The 20653-nt window shown below is 41.4% G+C and overlaps 1 protein-coding gene across 2 annotated transcripts in view; it reads right to left on the minus strand.

Annotated features, from left to right (window-relative positions):
• Window positions 1–20653, minus strand: part of CDH4 (cadherin 4) — a 412941-nt gene that overhangs the window by 133737 nt on the left and 258551 nt on the right. For both annotated transcript variants that reach the window (XM_088064463.1, XM_005524827.2), the window contains exon 4: window positions 16129–16305. In XM_088064463.1, coding sequence (XP_087920589.1) covers window positions 16129–16305 — 177 coding nt within the window. The remainder of the gene's footprint in view (window positions 1–16128; window positions 16306–20653) is intronic.

A 20653-nucleotide genomic window follows, 5' to 3' on the forward strand; every position in this document is an offset into this window, starting at 1 on the left:
AAGACTGACTGAATTCTTGTAGAGTTTTTGTCGTTTCCGTGCAGGAGGGAGCGGGACAAATCGAGGAGACCGTAAGGAAATCTTTGGACGGCGGTAGGGAATACATGTGTCTGAGCAGTGGTGAAGTGTTGGAAAGCAAAGTATGAAAACTGAAACCGTGCTGGTCTGAATGAGGACAAATTACTGTCTCTTAATCATACTCCAGGCTGCCTGGTTTTTATGGGATGCTGTTCCCATTTAGTTTAGCGGTACTGTTTTACACATGATGAGGATTTCAGAAGTGCAATTAAAGCTTTATCATCAACATAAAACCCAGCACAGTTTGCCCAGTACTAGACTTAAAAAACACTAAGTACTGTAGTCTAACCAAGGGGAAAGTGGTTATATTTTCACTACATATAGTTTGGAAAGCTGGGGTTGAATGAATATGAGAATTACAAACCGATATTCCAGAAGCACCACTGAACTGTAATCTAGATAAAAGCCATTTAGAAAGTGGGATTTTTTCTTTATCTGCAGAAAATTAATGAAGAACAAAGCCTACATGAATATTAGAATCTTAATTTTGCCAAAATACAGTCACATTTTGAAAAGCAGGGCCATTACTGATTATGAGAAGTATAATACTACTGATAACATTATGGAATGTGAGCACTTGAAATAAGTTTCAGTTTGGCTGGATGTTATTTTTAAAATGAGATTTTGCAGAAATATCTATCAGCTCAAGTAACCACCAGCAGCATCTTAACAACTCCAGAGCAAATGCAAAAAACCTAAGGTGGAGGGATTACTTGGGGGATTTGGGAGAGTCTGCTCAGTTCTCAAATATACCTTGGATTTCCTTTCTGACTTCTGCAGAGTCATTTAGGCTCCCGTGGCATCAGCAGCATTTGTGCCTGCAATTCAGTTGTGAACTGAAGCCTGAGAGCACGTACTACTAAATATCTGAGGAGAAAATCCAGGTAGCTAAAGCTGTAGATTCAGCCACAATTCCATTTGTAAGTGAGAACTGGAGCCAGAGGAAGAGAAGCTGGATCGTAACCTTGTTGGGTAATTTACTGCTTAATTTCTATCAATTTCTTGTTTAGGATTTTACCAGGTGTCAGGAATAATTGGTTTTGTGTACTTGTGGTGAGAATACGCTCTGCACCGTTTACTATCCGAGTGCAGTTAACAGCAGCTTGGATTTCTCCAACATTTTCACGTATCTAACTAAAGCAGATAACTCAGCAGGACAGTGAGGCAACCTATCCATTACAAAATAAATAAATCAGTTCTAAGTTCAGACTTCAAAAGCGAAAGGGTAGATGCTCCATGAAAATCTCTGTAGGCTGAGGTTTCCACAGAGCAGGAGCTGAGCAGCTCCACGGCTCCATCCTTGGGCAACACATCATGGTCCTTGCCCAGCACAGATTAATGAACAGCAGGAATGGAAATGCTAATAATTAAGAAAAGGTTAAAATGTTCACACTGTGTGAGAATGATGCATAAAAGGATACAACCGCTAAAAATCACTGCAGCGATGAAGGGTTTGGGTTTTTTTTTTTCAGAAACTAAATTCCAACTGGGAATATATTAAGAACAAGAAGAAAGAAATTCTCAGGGCATAAAAAAAAACAATGCAAAACAGCAAGTGAAAACCAGTCAGCTCTGTGGAATGGAGGGACTATCCACACTACAAACTAAAGCTCCATTCTGAACCAAAAGCTATTTGAAAAGCAAATTTAGGGAAACATCCAGACAAGACAAATCCCAAAATTACTATAAAAATCAGATATTTTTCCATATTAACAGTTTGCGTTCAAAGCAGCATTTGTCCCTTAAAACTCTACTAATGTAGCTGTAATTCAGAGAGTAAGAAACTGACCCAAATTTTCCAGGCAGGTGTTCAGTCCCACTAGTTATTCCAGTGAATCCTCAGGCAAAGCCTGTGCCACCCTCTGCCTCCCAGAGATTCCTCCCATGAGATCTGTACTGGTAGAGCAGTCCCATCCTCTCTGGGCACACCAGATGTATGATTTAAACACACTCAAATCTATCACACATATAAAAATATACATATATATTGGTAGGGGTGGGATTTGTTTTATCTTTAGAATTCAGTACACACTGACACACTAAGGGAGACCACTGCCTGAGACTTGTACCAGACCTCCCACCTCCACATTACTTCATCCTCCAAAATCTGGCAGTCACACCCTGCTATCCATGAACTGCTTTTAGTAACAAAATTTGAGGAAGCAACTTCCTATACTAGTGGGAAAGTAACACAGGGAAGAGTGATGGCCCTTCTTCAGACAGGGACATTGAGATTTTATCATTATCTTTTGCTGACTATTGCTTTCATACGCTTGCCTGAGATTACAAACTTAGCCTAAGATTTTATTTTTACACACAGGGTCAATTTCCACTTGCATAACAATTATTACCTGCAAACCACTAGCCCTAAACATAGGAAACAGCATATAAAGATTTCTCCTTAAAGTTAATACAAGCATTGTACTGGAGAAAACCTAAAAGGAGAACAGGGCCTGTAGAACATGGGTTATCCCCACCTGTCCAAGAGATCCTGTCAGCAACTGGATTCCTAATCACCACAGATTCATCTTCCCCTTGCTTGCTGCAATTATGCTATTGAAACCTGCAGGTCTGGGTTTTTTTCTTCCCTTCTCTTACTCTAAACAGAATTCATTTTTAATGTCTATTGCAGAAGGCCAATGTGATATAAAAACCCCAAACATTTCACTACTCATGCACTCTTATTCATAATATCACATCAAATTGCTGAAGTAGTACCATATGGCGCTTGAGCACCAAGCCAGAACAAGTTGTTCAGCTTGTCATAATCTCAAAAGCTGCATAAAACTTAAATAATTTCTCTATGAAGTGGAAGATCTTTGGGTTTAATATAACTCATCAGAAATGGATTCTGAATTTTTCTTCTATTATTTCCCATGTTTTCTATGATTCACATTCCATTTTCCAGTGCAAGCTATCAGTATAAGTGGCTACAACTATGGGACTGAAAGGCTTTAAAAGCATCCTGTCCATCCTTTCTTCTTGATCATTCATCACTGAAGGGATAAATAGCTGTCTCAATCAGACAGACATATAATTATAAATAAAAAAAGCTCAATCAGAAAAACTGAATGGAAAAGATTAATGAAATCTCCCACACTTTGATTCAGCCCTTAAAGCAACACCCTTGGCTGTGAAATGTCCACACTTCCACCCACACTGTCCTGTAGGAAAACGCAGCAGCCTTTCAAGAAAACTGGAGTGGTGACATTTAACTGGTGCATAAATCCATGGAGAGACAATGGTGGGAATGCTCCAGGTTTCATCATAGATTGCTCTGTATTTACATTCTCAATTTCTGGAGACACCACAAGCCTAGGTGTTTGTAGTTTTTTTTTTATTAAAAGCTATTTCCAACTGAGAAGAAAGGTTTGGAACTGACGGTACAAGAACTAGAGACAGCCAAGACTTCAGCCAAGCTCACAGTTTCCAGGGATTGTGATTGACTCCTGATCCTGAATGGCTGAGCAGCAGCACAGGGTCCACCTGAGCCAGAGAAAACACATGGAAAGATCCCCTGGGAACACACTACAGCAAAAATGAAAATGTGAAAGCAAGACCCGAAAAGGTGGAAGAGGAGACGAGAACTGGAAATGGGAAGACACAGGAAGGGAGGTACATGGACTGCAGTATTCCTCTAGAGGGGAGGGCATTATGGAACTCCTCCAATGGAAGGCTTATTTTAGCAGCTGCTTAACCAATTGAAGAATAAAAAGAAGAGCACCAAATCAAGCAGAATTTCCTAACGCTTCCTAGCATGTATGTTCAATCCTTGTTCCCATATGGGATTAGGATAGGCAGGAACTGCAGGCTGGCACACAGGCAGTACAGAGACAGCTATTACACAGCTTAAAAATAAGAGAGAATGGGGACATGTCTCCTGGAGATATGGACTGGGAGTTTCAAGAAAAACATTTCTGTAATGGTTACATTACATATGTGATTGTTCTTTTTTTTCCTTAGCTATATGGAGGAAAAAAGTGACTTGTCACCAGCCCAAAGGGAAAAGCACTTGGCTGCATGGAGGAAGACAGGATGTGTTGCATCTGTGGCTTCACAGAAGGAAAGGAACAGCTCTTCAAAAAAGGCAAGAAGCACAGAGAATACCTAAGATAAATAAATGAAAGGAATCAATCCCACTTCTGTGGTGAAGAAATGATGTCCTGGTTCCCAAACCCTCCACACAGCTCAGAAGGGGCAGCAGCAGCCCGGTGTCCCTGCTGTGGTGCCACTGGGCACGTGGCAGGACCTGCTAAGGGACCAGGTACCCTTCAGACCTTGAGGGAATCTGGGTCAACAAGGACCAATTCTTTGCTGCTCCTGATCATCCTCTGCACACTGCTGAGGAAGAAATGGAACTTCTCCAGGAATTAACAGCATTTTGGGTACAAAAAGGGTAAACCCAAAGGAAGAAGGGACTAAAATATTGAATATATGCTGCTTTGATGTGACTTGGTGGAGGTCTTCATCAGCAGAGCTCCCAAGGAATAGAAAGACAGCCTTGCTGGGGGGCTGACTGCCACCAAGAGCTTGGGCAATGCTTGGGTTACTTTAAATGCTGTGTTGAAAGCACCTTACCCCAGAGAAGAAAAAGAGGAAATGCAAAAGCTGAGGTGTGGAATTTGCATTTCCTTTCCTTCCAACGACAGCACCTTTTTGCTTGCAGCTTCTGGAAGAACAATTTTAATGGAGCCAAGGCAGGCAGGACTTCAGAGCAGGAGCATGAGAGAGGAGATGACCTGTGAGTGACAGCACCCCTCAGCCTGGGCCACAAAACTCTTCCCCAAATGCTGAAGCAGAGTTACTGCACAGATGCAAAGGGAACCTCAAGTTTTCCTTAGTTTAGGATCATACCATCCAGCATTTACTCCCTTCTTTCAACAGCATCCACACTCCCTGCTCAGTGCTTATGAATACCCTCTATCCAATTAATACCCCATTAAGCCGCTCGCCCGCAGTGACTTTATCCCCAGACCACTGTATGGCAGCTTTTAACTCCCTAATACCCCGGCATTATTTCCATATTAGACTACAAGGGTTTGATCCAAAGCTCATGGAGGTTAATGAGGGCTCATTAAACTTTGAATTGAGCCCTAACTGCTCAGCAAACACGGAGTGAAGTGATACAGTACGTGTCAGATGAGATGACAGAGGGTGTAGTAAACTTTAAGGCGAAATATTGAATGCTGATGGTGACAAAGGCAGGGAATGTGTGAGAAAGCAGCCGTGGGAGAGAATTATGATTGTGTTACACTCGGTATCAAGCAGGACAGATTTGTGCCTATATAAATAGACATGCCTGGTCTGACTCTGATGTGATTTTTGTCATCATATGGTTAGACAGAGCATAATATTGACACTATGGCTTTTCTTCAGATTTTAGTTTTGAATTTCAGCTGGAGAGTATGATACTGAAGACTTGAAATCAGTATGACTCCTTCCCTAATTACTGATTAATCAAGAGCTAAGGTTGCCTACATAAAGATTCATGGGGAGAAGGAGGAAGTCTCATTAAGAACAAGAGGTTAAAAAAAAAGGAAGGGAGGGGAACATTTAACAACTGAATGGATGCAGAAGGAGGAGGAAAAGAGATGATTTCCTAACAGCATGTTATACCTGAATGTTAAATTTTGTATTCATGTCTAATTAAAAAAATTAAAAGAAAATGTTTTAATGCTTGCAGATACCATGGGTTATGGTTCAAAAGGAAGTACAGAAAGTTGTTGGGTTGTTTCTTTCCAATGACTGCAGAAATACATATATGTTGTGTCACTCTGTCCCTCAGGTGCTCAAAAGACACAGCAGCTGTTTCATAAATTCTGAATTGCCTTTTCCTTTAGCATACAAAAAGCTGTGCCATAAACATAACACTGTCTGAAAAATATTCGGTAAACCCAGACAGTTGTTGGAAATGCTTCCTCCGATATTTAAATTCCTCTCTTAACAGGAGTTTCCCTGCAAAACCAGATGCTAACGAATAGTGCTTCTGCCATTGAGCTGAATGGGAACACTTTGGTGTAGCATTTTCCTTTTTTCCATGGAGACATTACAGAGTGCATTTCCCATGACTGAAAGAAAACTGCCACCTTGCTTCTCAATTCTTTGCTTTCAAATAATAAATAACTGCTATAATCTTCCATAAAAGATTTATGCTCTGATGATGTCTGATTCTTCTACTGTAATTTCCTTTTGTTAGAGGCAGTTGAATGCCACTTACTGGTAAGTAAATTGTGTCATCACTTCACTGCAAACCACACCACTGAAAATGTAAGCTGGCCAAACATTTATTTTTGTTTTCTAACTCACACAAATCCCTTCCGAGGGCTTGGATTAACTAGCAACACTTTTTAGTGCAGATCCTTAATCTTAGTTTCCTTTCCTCTCTCTACTAATATGCTCCCTTCAAGTGATGTTACTTCAGAAATAACTCCAAATATCTCACAGTGTTGTCAGAAACTCTGCATTTTAGCTGCCATATCTTTTACAGTGACTTGGAAATACAGAAAATTGGCCATTCCCACTGAATTTTTCATAGTCCTGCACTAATGGAGGCACTGCAGCTCCGCCTTTTCCACAGAGGAGTTCAACTAGCAGAGGGGCACATGCACTGCAAATTCCCCTAAAGGTTCAAACCACGGGCTCCATGTCCAATCTTTTCACAACACAATGCATGCCTTTCATTTCTTAGACAGAAACAACAAGCCCACATGGCTTTTCTTCTTCCTTAAACTGTCCCTCTTTTAACAAGAAAATTGGGTTCTTTGCCTAAACTAATGTTACAGCTCACAAAGCCTCGAAGCACAAATCAAACAAGTAAGTCAACTGCAAAACAGCCCAAAAAGGCTACAAACCCAAGCACAGATGCAAAACCCTCCTCAGGTCATGGTGTTTTGATTAAAATGAGCAGAGATCACGAGTGGAAGGAGGAGTCAGGAAGGAGAATGTCCTGGAAATGCCACCAGCACTGTGGCATTTAGGGGTCTGTTATTATTTCCATGAGAAACTTTTAGGTTTAGGAGTTTACAACTTGAGTCATAGAGGATTGTCCTGGTTTCCAAATCCTGATTCCTAAAAGGGAATTTCTCAGGTAAAACTTTGCAAGGGGAGGGCAGGGCCAGGTGGTTATGACAAGGATGAGTACATGGCAGGTTCAGCAGCTGCAGGGGCTCTTAGGGGATGCATGAGTTGGTTCATGGAGGGAAAAGAATTCAGCTCTCTTTACCCAGTGCCAAAAAAATCCTATAAAGCTCTACTGGGTGTTTTTTCAAGGGAGGTTCTGGTGCCTATTAGGAAAAAAAAGGACATATGCAAAGGCTGATGTGCATGCACATCTGAAAGTGTTCTCTCTGCACACTACCAGTACACTGAGAGAAGTGTTATTAGAATTTGGAATCTAATAAAAACCATAAACATGGCCAAAGAGGTTAGTACTGCACAATGCTGGATACAATAATCCAGTAAGGCATTATTTGTGTCCTTAGTTTCCAGTCAACAAATAAATTCTAAAGAGCCACCAGAGTTACTTAAAGGCTCAAATTTAAGCACATTCTTAAAATCTCTGCTGAACAAGGGCCAAAATGTTCAGTACCACCATCTGCAGATATCCAAATTGCCTTGGGCAAAATGTTTCCCTTAATATAATCCAAGGTTTTGTTTGTTTGCTTTTTAAGTTGTCTAACTGTTCGGATAGGAGGAAAATGTCCTTTAAATTAAGGAAATTAGCAACAAATATGAATGTTATTATAAATATGGTAATTATTAAAAAATATGGTAAAAATTATGGGAAAGGACAAACTGCAAAGGCAGGGGCCTTTAATGAACTGGTAAACTACTGTATATTCACTCTGCTACCCCATCATGTAGCCATGGCTTACATATTTCATCAGCCTGCATTAGAGACAAGAAAAGATTTGGATGGTGACACCTTTATCACTGAAGATCTCAGCTGTTATAAAAAAATAATTAACCACAGCAGTGAGAGCTTAAAATTAACCCAAGAGTAAATTCTCTAAAATCTTAAAAGCTGACATCTGAAATTCCAGGGTGCTGTATTTAATTCTTCATTGGTGCAGACTATCAAGAACATATGCAATAGTAAGGAAATAAAAACTGTAGATTTTTTTTTTTCCTATCTCATTCCAGCCTGCTACAGTGCATTTCAGGAACAGCCTAGCTGTCAAGGTTATATCTGCACCATCATTCAGCAAATCCAAACTCACACCCACACAACACCACACTCTATCTTCAGGACTCCATTTCAACTCATCAAGGAAGCCAAGTCCACAGCCACCTAATGTGGGTGATGAGTGTTAAAGAATGAACTCCTGCAGCAGAGAGGCAGATTGCGAGCTCTTTGTTCTGTCTCAGCTTTTTTTCATTATTACTGTTTTACTCTGGAAAAGGCAGGAGCAAAACCAAAGCCTTTTTCTAAGCAAATTAACCCACTGTTTTTGTGTACACTGTCTTTACAGATTTTCAATAGCTTTCATGAGCTGTGTGCATTAGCTCTGACTATGCCTTCCTGCCTGTACACAGAATGAGAGTGGCTATTACAGTTATCTCACTTTCTGGAGAGGATGGCAGGTAATGATATGTCGCAATATGTGCAATGGGGTATTATAGCTAAACACTCTTTGGAGTGACTGATGAACTCTTTTGCAGTATGCCTGTGATGACAATTTGAGGGGTAGTTATCCTTCTGTGCTTCCTGAATCTCTTGCTCTCGATGCAAAGCTGGAGCTGAAAGGTGAGGAGCTAAAAGGTGGAGGAATTGCTGGATAGCCAGCAGAGAGCAGAGAAGCACCTCTGCATGGCTGTGAAAACAGAGCTGTGTACAACAGACCTGATGCACAGGTGTAGCAGTGTATTCAGACGTGGAACAATGTGACTGGATAGAACCACACAGAAGATTCTGACCACTCCATTAAAATCCGAGTCCATTATGAGATTCTTCAAATAACCCAAGGACAGGCCCCGGTGCTGACAACTGGAAAGTGCTGCCCATGGCCATGGCAACAGCTCTGTGGTCTCAAACAAATCCTCACAGCTTTCCTGCCTTGGCTTCTATCTGTGAGAGAAAGACCATCCCCAGCGATGCAAGCAGGCTGAAAACATCACATCCTGCATGGAAAAAATACCTAAGCAAAGGCTTTATGGATCACAGCTGGACTTGAGGATCTTAAAGGTCCTTCCCAACATAAACAATTCTATGTCTCTCACTTGCAATTTGTATTTAACCAGTAGTCGTTGGTGGTAGGGTCACAAATCCCTGTTAGTACATCCCACCCCACTGCCTCAGGGGATGCTGAGTGACTGCAAAACAGTTTGAAACATCAACCACAAGGTCAGATCACATGCCTTTTATCCCAGTCTCCTCCCAGTCTGACTTGCTGTACCCCAAATTAACGACTTGAGGTTAATCATAAATGTTATCAATGATTTTTGAGACTTCTGAAATGTCATGCTGATACTTCCCCATCAGTGGGAGCAGTCTCACTGCTTCCAGTGGCTTCCGAGAATCTCAGTCTTTATGTTGTGTGAGAAATTAAAAATTCCATTTCCTTCATGCAACTGGGATGCTACATTCAAAGGAGATTTATCACTTCCAAATCAAATGGCATTTTATGATTTAGTGGGTTTTTTATGATTTACTGGGGCATTTTTCCACTCACGTTACTATTCCCAAAGCATCCTGGAAAACGGCAAAAACTCAAGGGCAGCTTTTTTAGCTGAACTGGGCAATAGGAGTCCTTGATATCTGTCTGCAAAGTGTCAATCACCTTTAAATCCCAACCTCACTCACGACGGTTCTCCTTGAGTAAGTGACAAGGCCAGTCTGGCAAAATGAAATTCTTCAGTAATACATTGACAAACTCAGAACCACAGAGCACCAAATTCCCCCTCAGTCTGGATTTGAATGCATAAATAAATAAGGCTCTTGCATTTATTTCTGCTAGAAGATTGTATTATTCCTTTCTGCAATTATGGAAAAATGCAGAGCACAGGCAAGATTTAGTGTCTGAGTTTTTGCTGCAAGACTCATGTCAGTAGAAAGGCGTTTGTGCTCTTGGGAATCAAAGTGAGATTCACCCATTTGTGGCAGGTGTTTTAAAGCACTCAGCCTAACAATCTACCCACGCATGGCACTACAGCAATTCAACGACTAAATTAAATCTCTGAATATTAAATTAATGATGGAAATCTAAAATATTAATATATTCTAATTGAATATTCTCTGATAAATTATCTAGGCATTCTCAGCAATTTGATTTTACTTTCATTTCTTAAGGAACTTTCAGCTGCATAAATACAGCTATTAAAGCAATTCAAAAAGGGAACATTTTCTGCTCAGACAAGAGAACTCTAAACACAAAGAATCTAAAAATTTCTTTCATATGATTGATTAAATCATAGAGCCCAAGACAGCTGAATCATTAAATGACTGCTTTCCTTCAGTCCCTCTGGCTTTAGCAAGGACAATATAAATTCCCCATGGGTCTGAATACAAGGAAATACAATATGTATAATTACAGTATAAGCTTGAATGCTGTTGTAAGAGAATTTTAAATGGAGCATTTATGCTGTAGCTGCACTTTTCAATCCATAATGCTGGGTGTGCGTGTGCATGGAAAGCCCATAAAGCACTGGGCATCTGCTTCCTTTGACCCAGATTCCCAAATGGCACACGCTGGGGTAGCCCCACCAGCTCTGGCAGAGATGTGTGATTTACATCAGAATCTGCCCCTCTCTTACAGTAAATGCTGGAAAATGAGAATGGTCTCATCAGGGAGAATGCAAACCAAGACTCCTTTCAGCAGTACATATAGCGTGGAATATGTTTTGGAACTTGTTTCAGACTGTAGATTTTAAAGGAATTTCAAATGGACGCATCAAGCAAGCAGCACTGTGTCATATTTCACTTTCTCTGTTCATTCTGTGAGTCATACGTAAGTCCTGGTTTGGTAACACACACACACAGAGGAGAGATCAATACCAGAGCCAGGACCATGGCAAGATAAACATTTAATGAACCATTTTCCTGCTCATCTTTCCCTCTTTGATGTCAGGTTGTTTTGTGGTGTGAAATTGCAGTAAAGCCAAGAGCTGTCTCAATCTACATCCTTGAACCAGCTTTTAAAGAAAGGCTGTGACTCTCCTGATCACCACAACCTGCACAGTGTCCCATTTCCTCTCCACTCCCTGGGCTTGCTCCTTCTTATCTTGGTCTGAGTGCTACAGTAAAGACCAAATCCCCTAATTTCTGAATTTCAGCGGAAGATGCTCACAGGCCATCACAAAGGTGAGGTGCACTGAGAACCAGAACTAGCCATTTTTTTTTCTTTGAGTGTGTGTGTGGCTGGTAAGGCAAAAGAAACACCTGTTCCTGTGGAGAACAAGGAAGATCTAGGTCTGTTTGTAATCAAGGCTGTCTGCATCTCTCTCAGGAAAAGTATGGTCTGATGTCCTCTGGGAAGCATTTGCAAGGCCTTTTCTCAACAAACCTTCTCTCACCACAGACAGATGTCATCTGTCTTGCAGCTGGGGGCTAATGGATTCTGCTCTGCCAATTTCACAGCAGTGAGCAACGCTGTGATAGAGGAGGCAAGAGGGATTTCCTACACAGCACAAAGGCACATGCTGAAACAGCCATGAGGAGCAAAGGAGATGGCAGAATTGGGGGCTGATGGTCCAAGCTGGCAGGAATTTCACAGCTCAGTGTGCCTTGTGTGCATCCAGCACCAGGATTTCAGACTTTGGGAGAGCTGTCTCACCCATTTCCTGCACCAGGGCGGGCTGTGGCTCACAACAAGGCTGTTGAGCTGGAGAATGTGCAATCAACCCTTTTCACATTAAATATTCAATGTCACAGGATAGCTTAAGATGAGCTAAATCCACCCATGAGTCCACCACAGGATTTTGCAGCGTGTCAAGAGGAGCTCTTTGCTCCCTTAATGTGCCCCATGCTGCCGGAAACCCGACCCACCAGTGACACCCCTGCTAAGCAACAACACAAGAATTCAGGTATATTATATTCTTCAGGTATATTATATTCTGCCAACTTTCCAAGCCACTTCAGGACTTTCTGATTAAATTTACATAAAATGCATCCTTCCCTCTTATTCCCTGTTACACACATCAGGTTATTTCTAGTATTCTTGTGGCTGAGATCACCAGCTCTCGCATACGGGAGCCCATGCTGTGCCTGCAGCATGCAATCAAGGCAGTTTGTGAGAGCACCAAGATCCTGACTTGGTCATCCTCAGGGGATTTTCATGCTGGTAATGTAATGAGAATGAACGACTTGTTTATCATAAAAGAGCTAACAGGAAAATAAAACATTTTTCAGTTCCATGTTTAATAAAGGCAAGCTGGGAAAATTAGGGTCTATGAAATGCAAGCTGGGAGGCTCCAAGAGCTCTGCAAAGGTCCTGGAGATGAACTGAAAGTTTGGAGCCCTCACAAAGAACACAGTTGCAGTGGTTGATAGAGGAGCCCATCATCTAAGCATGTCAAAGAGGGCCAAAGGCCAATTCTGCACAAGACTTGGATTTTTAAATGAATTATTTTCACGTAGCCCATTGAGATGGACCAAGACTTGCCTTGAAAACTGAGTCAAGATTCCCATTCGAAGCAGCTGGAGACTGGCTTGGGGATCCAAAACTGAGATTCTTTTTGAAGTTCAAAAGAGGATGAAATACAAGATAAGCTAATAGATAATTAGATAATAGATAATTAAGAATTAGCTACGCGTGTGGCTAAAAGGGATGAGTCAGTGAGAAAACAGACAGAGCTCAGCAAGGGTGCAACTATTTAATATATTATCTTAGCTGATCAGTGTGCCTGCATGAGTCATTTGCTTGGAGAAGGAGGGGGATTTCATATTGTTTTTTGTATTTTTAATAGGCATTTTTATGGACTTCAGTTATAATAATGAGAATACCTGACAATTAGTAATGAAATTAGCCTCACTACAGTGAAATATTTCACAGCATGTACAATATTATTCCTAGTACAAAGGTGGAAGTGAAGCAGAAGGAAATTAAACCCAAGATTTTCATAAATGTTTCCAAAATAAATAAGCACATATCAATAAATTTTGATAACTTTTTTCTCAGGTCAAAGACAAAAGCAGAATTTACAAAACGTTTTTTTGTACTAACAAATTATTTTTAGCTTATAAATGTCAGATGTTCATTTAAGCTCTTCGAAGACTAAGTAAATCTTTTCAGCAGCCAAAATTAATTAGAAATTCCTATTATTATTTTTTCAGCTATTATTTTTCTGAAACACATTTTCTAGTTAGTGTGGTTGATGTATATGAACAGATACGGATGTTCCTCTGAAAGAAAAAAACCCTGTAATTAACAGAAGGGGTTTTTTTTGGCAGGGATAATGTTCCTTTTTTTCTTTTTTTCTCTAAAAACTTTTTCATTTAATGTATTTTATCAGAATGAAATGGTTTAATGAGCAGAGAATTATAGTTGATCCCAGCTGAACCAGATAGGGCTGCCTTTCGAGGTATGCAGCTCCCATCAAGCTGCATTCACCTTTGCTATGATTTAAACTTCATTCAGGCACAGCCTTGCTAAAAATACTGACAAGTAACTAATCAACTTCCATAAAATGGAATTTTTACGTTCACAATAGGAAGCAGGAGTAGGAGGGAACCTGAAAGATTTGCCTATGCATTTCAAATTAGTCTGACCTATAAAAACGCAAACACCAAGTGGTTCTATGAAAATGTATTTCTGGTACGGCTTTTTGGTTTTTAGTGATGAGATTTTTCATGCCATCCCTTCCTCTCCTTGGAAGAAGCCAGAACCACAGATAGCACTATGGAGGGACTGGTTTCCATCAGTTATACCTACAAAATGCAAGCTCAGGCAGATCTTTCTGGACCAAAAGAAGTTCAGTGTCCAAGAACCAGCAGTGGGTTTGAATGTTTTATATAAAATAGCAGAGAAAACGGTGACAGACCTGCTTCTGTACAAATGAGATCTGAGCTGCAACTTCACATGTGCACTTCTGGTTCCAGCTTGTGAGCAGATGGACACAAAAATATTCAGTGCTCAGCAAGCAAAAGCATGGGAAATCAGATCAAAACTCTTACCTAGATCTAGGAGACAGCAAAATGCTCCAGGGCAATCTGAAGATTATGTGGATGGAAATAATCAGATAGTGCTGGTCTTTGAAGAGATGTTGATTTGTCCTATTTAGAGCAAAGTCTAATGGAGGGAGCTGTAACTCCTGGGAGGAATCACCCAAGCTTCACATTCAGGTGTTGGCAAAAGGGCCAGATGCTGCAGAGGAGCAGCAACTCAACCCAAGCCTGAAACATCAGGGGTCTCACGCTTAATCAAGTTGCACTCTTTGTATGATCTTCCCTGTCATTATGATGCTTTCTGTATGTCAGATGAAGAGGAAAACAGCCTTTTGTAAGCCAGTTTGGTTTTTTTATTTCCCACCCCATTTTTACTTCATTTTCATTGTTTCCTCTAGCATTTGTATTTGAAAATGGCAATGGAATATAGTGCTGAAAATCTGGGAGTTCTGTATTTCTATAAGCCAGGTTATCTTTCCAAGGTTACTGGTAGTCTAAGTGATGAATATAAATTCTTCTGTACCTATATAAAATTTATTATTTGTCATTTCCATTAATATTAGAATTTTGCATAGTCAAGTCCTTCTGTTTCATCTCCACACTGTAGGGTAAAAAGTGCCACAGAGATTTCAGTCCTTATACATCAACAAATTTGCCATGGTAAGCTGGTGCCAAGTTGTCCTCTTGCTGTCTAGTCAAAACTCAAAAGAAATCAGCAGGGAATGGAAGAGAGCACAAGTTCATTTTGCAAGTACTACCCTTTATTTTTCACAGGAATTCAAGATTTAATCTAAATTATTAATTTTGAAAGACATTTTTTGACACATCAGGTTATTCTCCTCTTCAGCTATTTCTTCAGCTTAGTAGGAAAACACATTAATGGGTCACTCCATACCCCACAACGCTGACCACACAAAGACTCCCTGGCTTCCCTCCCTGGTTTTCCAGGACAGATGTAAGAATATTTGCCACCTGGTACTTTTTTGTACTCCCTAATTGCACAGAGAAATGGCACCAACAATCCAAGTTTATCCAATCCCTGGCTGAACTGGGAACATGCCCCTTCCTCCTAGAAACAGGTAATGATGCAACTCATGTCAATCCAGGCACTGCTACAAAAGGACTAAATGAACTTCCTGAGAAGGGATACCAATGACACACCACTGCTACTCAAAATAACTTCTGAAATTTTGTAATTGTTGCCATTTTCTTCCAAGGAAAGTGCTGGAAGTGTCTGCCAAGGAGTTCTACTTTTTTTTTTTTTTTTTTTTTTCTTTCCAGCTAATAATTTGACTGCTCCAAAACCCTGAAACCAGCACCCACAAGAGCAATAGCAACACATATTTGTATTTTGCTAACACTTATCAACAGCAACAATAAATCAACCAAATGTCTCTGCAAAACACTCCTTTTCCCTTCCTTTTCCTATCCTCCCATAACCATCACAGAAAACCACACGGGTAAACCTCATCCCAGAGTTTATCCTTGTGAAGAAAGAAAGTAGCAGCCCAAGGGAGGCTGCCGGATCCATCTGCAGCAGCGGCAGGCAGCCAACCTCCCCCGGGCCGCGGCGCATCTGCCCGGGCTGGGCGCGGGAGGAGGGCACGGCGAGGGAAGGATGCAGCACCCTCATCACTGGGTGCCACCGAGCACAGCTTTTACACCTGCAGCTGCTTTCTGGATGAGAGCGTGGGCAAAGTGCCACCCTGGCGGCAGTGCCAGCGTCTCGGGAGGGACTGGCTGGAAGGAGGCGATTAGGCTGCCGTCAGCTGGGCAGGGAAACTGGGGTGAGGAGCTTTGGAGCAGCATGGAAAAGGAAACTGTTCCTGCAGGATGAGGGGGAGAGCAGAGAGCCTGTGCTTTGAGCCAGGCTTCCCACACCTACTGCTTCACCAGAGCCATGACAAGATCACCATTACTATTTGCAGTTATCCCTGTTTTGTACTCACCCGAACCAGCTGCTGTGGGAAGGGCCCTCTGGAGTTTTCTGGCACGTTGATGGGTGGGATGACCCAGTCCCGCTTCTGCCGCCGCAGCCCGTTGGCACTCTGGTGCTGCCGCCACGGCAGCAGGGTGTCACTCTGCTGCTGCACCAGCTCTCCAGGCAGTGCCTTCCTTCCTTTGGGCTGTTTTGGACACAAGAAAGCACAGCCAGTTAGCTTCTTCCTCGCCTCTTAGGACCTGTCCCAACAGTGGCGTAAACGGCCATGTGGAACAAAGACACAACGCGCTTTACTGGCAGCTCTGCTGCCACTTCGTTTTCACAGAAACAGAATCAGAGAATCAGATAGGTTGGAAAAGGCATTGGAGGTCATCAAGTCCAACCTGTGACCTAACACCACCTCATCAACTAAACCATTCACAAATGTATGGAGCTGTCACTCCCAAGGCAAGACACCTCCCAGAATACATCGTCTTCACTACAGCAGCTGCAAGGAGATGCAGCAGAGCACTGGAGTGAAGAAGTTTCTGCCAATTTCCCATAAGTACAATCTACCAGAACACAAAAAATGGGAGAGGATTCCTTTACAGTCCATGTCATGGGTCCAGCTTTATAGTCTGGTACTAAGCATAAACAGGGCTAGAGAAACCTGCACTCTGTGGTTCTGCAAATTCTGCCACACAAACTCAACCCCAGCCAGAGGAAGAGTCAGCCCCATGGCTGCAAAGGTGTGTTAGTTCAGATTCTTAATTCTTCATAACAAATGATCTTTATATGAAAGCTGGGTTTTGAACACAAATCCCAAAATACACCCTTCACACTGCCTGCAAAGTGTAATACATCTCAGGCACAGTAAATTTTTATTATTTGGTGTGACTTTGAGTCTTTCTTTGTGATTTTTTTTTAAACTATGGATTCTCTGCATGGAATACTTTGCTGTTGGAAATGCTACAGTGCTATGAATAAAAATGGAAATGATGGGACCATGGTTTTGACTTAGAGAGACTGGCTCACTATTAGAAAATTTATGCCTTATAGAATGATGAATCAATGAAATGTAGATTTGGGAAGGCTCTTCAGAGGTTATGCAGTCCCAAAACTTCAATACTCTGTGGTCTTCTAGGATTCCAGCAATTACTTCTGAAAGTCTGCAGAAAAGATAACTAAGCAAGGCCTTTTGTTACCATATGGTGACCCAGACTCCCACCAGAAAATGTTTAAACTTTCATAAATCACAAATAATGCAAGTTGCATTCTTTTCATTTGAGGTAAGATCCAGTGGGAATACTGTTCTCTGAATGTTACAATTTTCAGTTATTTTTCTCAAAAAAAAACCCCAAAACCCACTCAGCCCCAAACCAAATTCCCCAATACACAAGAACAATGCAGGAAAAGCTATCAAAGCATTTTCTGAGGCTCCTGCCATTTGAAGCCACATTCACTTTTTGTCTTACTCCAAACATAAAAACCCAAACACCCGCCAAGCAGTTATCTGTAGGCACTGATTTCAGTGGGAATCATTGCTTTGGGCTTTCTAGTTTGATGTAAATCCATCTATTAGCATATTTCAGTTCTTGACTGGGAGGTAAAGAAACAGGCAGTCACCTCAAGACTACACAGTATATGGAAACTGAACAGTGTAAGAAAGTTCAGCTGAGATGTGGCTCTAGAGCTGTGTGAACCTTCTCCAGAAAAGCTGGAGATGCTGAGAGCTGGGCACAGCAGCAAGGAGCCCATTCTCACAGCTTGGTCATGGCTCTGATCTCTGTTACCTGTGGAGGGCAGACATCCACTGGCTGCAAGGATGGGAAGCATTTGTGCCAAAATGCAGATATTTTTACTGGAAACCTTAAAAACAAGCCTGTTTCAGAGCTAAATTTTCACAGCACAGACAAATATGGTCTTTTCAGTCACACACAGAGGCACATTCCTCAGGTCCTGTCTCACACTCACGATGTGGGTTGTGATCACCTAAGTGCTGTTTACACACCTTCAACAAAATCACAGCACCATGTTCAATATTTAGATGTTGCTCTTAGAATGCTTACTGAAGTGTGCAATAAACAAAGAAACAGAATCTTGGTGTGGCAGTGGGAGACTTTCTTGGGATAGTCAGGATACTGTAGGCACTCCTGACCTCCTCCTTCCCATGGCATGCAATGCTATATCCAAAAGAGGTTTCATTTAAAAAGGATTTTATTGCCAGAAAGGTATCTTTTCTGAACACTGATGAAAACAGTGTTATCTAAAGAAGACACCCAGAAATGCATGACAACATGAAACAGGAGTATGAGACATGAGCCACAGAATAGTGGATATCCCCTATTTTTTTTAATTGGCTTGTGATTCCCAAATGGGAATCCTTTGAGAGCAGGTATTTGGATCAGTTTATATAATTGGCAACTGAGCATGGGGATAGATTATGAAAGGATGGTCAAATAATTTGTGCTCTGCTGAGTTTACACAGTGGAATGAGTCTGAACTAAAGACAGACTTGAGAATTAACACAAGTCCCAAAGCTCTGTGTATACTGAAATAATTAGTGTCAGCTCAGCAAGGCAATACCAGCCTTTTTAGTCTGTATGAAATACTTGCTGGCAGGTGACTAGACAGTGACTAGCTTGCTTGTCACTCTTCATGATGTTTTCCTATATTAGAATAAATCATCAACATGACTCTGAATTTGATATGTAGAATTTCAAAAGCATCTTGCAACAACAATTTTTTTTTCTTTTTTTAAACAACAGCTCTTTTCTATCTTCATTTGTTGACAATGCATTCTCATGACCTTAATTTCTCTGGTGTTGTTTAAATATGTTGTACATGTTTTCTGCTGTTTAAAAGCTGTGAGACAAATGCAGTAACAAAGTCTGGTGAGTATAAGTGCCAGAACTATTCAGATCTATGACTGAAACATCCCAGAACATATATGGAATAACAGCATCATTGAACTGTGAGCCCCAGAAAACTCTCCTGTGTCTTTGAGTTTGCAAGAATCTAAAGTTCAACTCAAAAGCAGAATGTGACACCAAATTCAATTAATTCTAAAATACAGCTTCCAGTTCTGGTTTTGCTGAATAACAGTTTTTACTGAGATGACAACTGCTTCTTCTCTCATGGCCTCACTGGCCACATGCTTTATGAATCTTAGAATAATTTTCAAAAGATAAAATATTCCTCTACCCTTCTGTAGTGCCACCAGAACACAAACTGTCCATACTCCTTCACAAAATCAAATCAAGCACTTCTAGTGCTGCTGCTTTGGGGTGGTTTCCCTTCACTGTTTTTGTGGCTCTCTTACATACAGCACGAGGGTGATGGTGTGCAGCACCAGAGAAGGCAACCCATGAAACACATGCCCAGGGGAAAATGAAATCCACTCTCCATTCCAAAAATTACACAGTGATGTTTATAACTCGTTACAACAGGATCAAACTCTAAACATGGAACATGTGATCACGGTCTTTGGTAATACGGAGATAATTACAGGAGGATATAAAATAGTCAGGTAATTCAGTAATTATGTCTGTCTATCACTTTGTGACACTGATAAGCCAGAGAAACACAGCTGAGCCAAAACAGATGAAAACCTTCAAGATCAAGAGGAAGAAGTAATTACAAAGTGTGGGATGAAGGAAAACAACAGGAGAAGAGACCATGCTGGGATGTAAACTTGTTAGGAGAGTTTGGATTCAGTAGGATTTAATGCCTTAGTATTTGTATTGGGGCAGAATCTTTCAGAGCCTGCTGAAGAAGCTGAGCAGTCCTGTGCTGGCTGTATTATTTAAAGCCCAAATTCCGCAAGTCTGGGATTGACACTTGGCTCAGAGTTATCCCACGTCTCTTCCAGTGGGCTTCTGGCCCATAACTGTGACACACATGGACAACGCCAGTGTTGGCAAACCATAACGCAGCCCTTGCATCTTCTGCTGATAAATGCTTCTTTCTCTGGAATGTGCAACTCAAATATTTGTTAAGAGCAGTTGCAGGGAAGAGGAAAAGCCTCTTGGAGACTATCCTCCCTGCCTTTGATAAGGCAGCTGAAGAGCTGAGGATCAACTGAAGCTCAGAGTGCCAGAAACTGCCCTGCAATTTCCCTTGCCACTCTTTTGGTTTGGGGTTTTTTTTGTTTGGCTATTAGTTGACATCAATTAAAAACATATAGGAATCAATCAGAAATCTTTCACTGAGATGGCAGATCAAGCTTTCAGAAAGCAATGCAAGGTTGGAAGAGGTGCAGCCTCAATCACAATCCTAATTTTTCACAATCTATAAGGATTGTGAAAAGAACTTTCTTCTCCCAGGCTGCTTCACAGAAGGTGTTGGGGTGTCTTGGAGTCCATATCAGCAGCTTCAGTGGCCTCTCCCAGGAGTCATTTCCAGTCCCTTTTCAGTCTGGAATTGCCTTTAAGGATGGTGAACACAATTGGCTGCCTTCAGAAGAGGACACAGCTAAATCCCAAAGGGACTGTCAGACCTCAAAACCCAACAGCCTCAGGACACCTTACTCCAAACTGGTGAGGCTGTAGGGT

The sequence above is a fragment of the Pseudopodoces humilis genome, chromosome 19 (assembly GCF_049639895.1).
Source record: "Pseudopodoces humilis isolate 2021_Gansu_Grassland_sample_001 chromosome 19, ASM4963989v1, whole genome shotgun sequence".
Taxonomy (NCBI): domain Eukaryota; kingdom Metazoa; phylum Chordata; class Aves; order Passeriformes; family Paridae; genus Pseudopodoces; species Pseudopodoces humilis.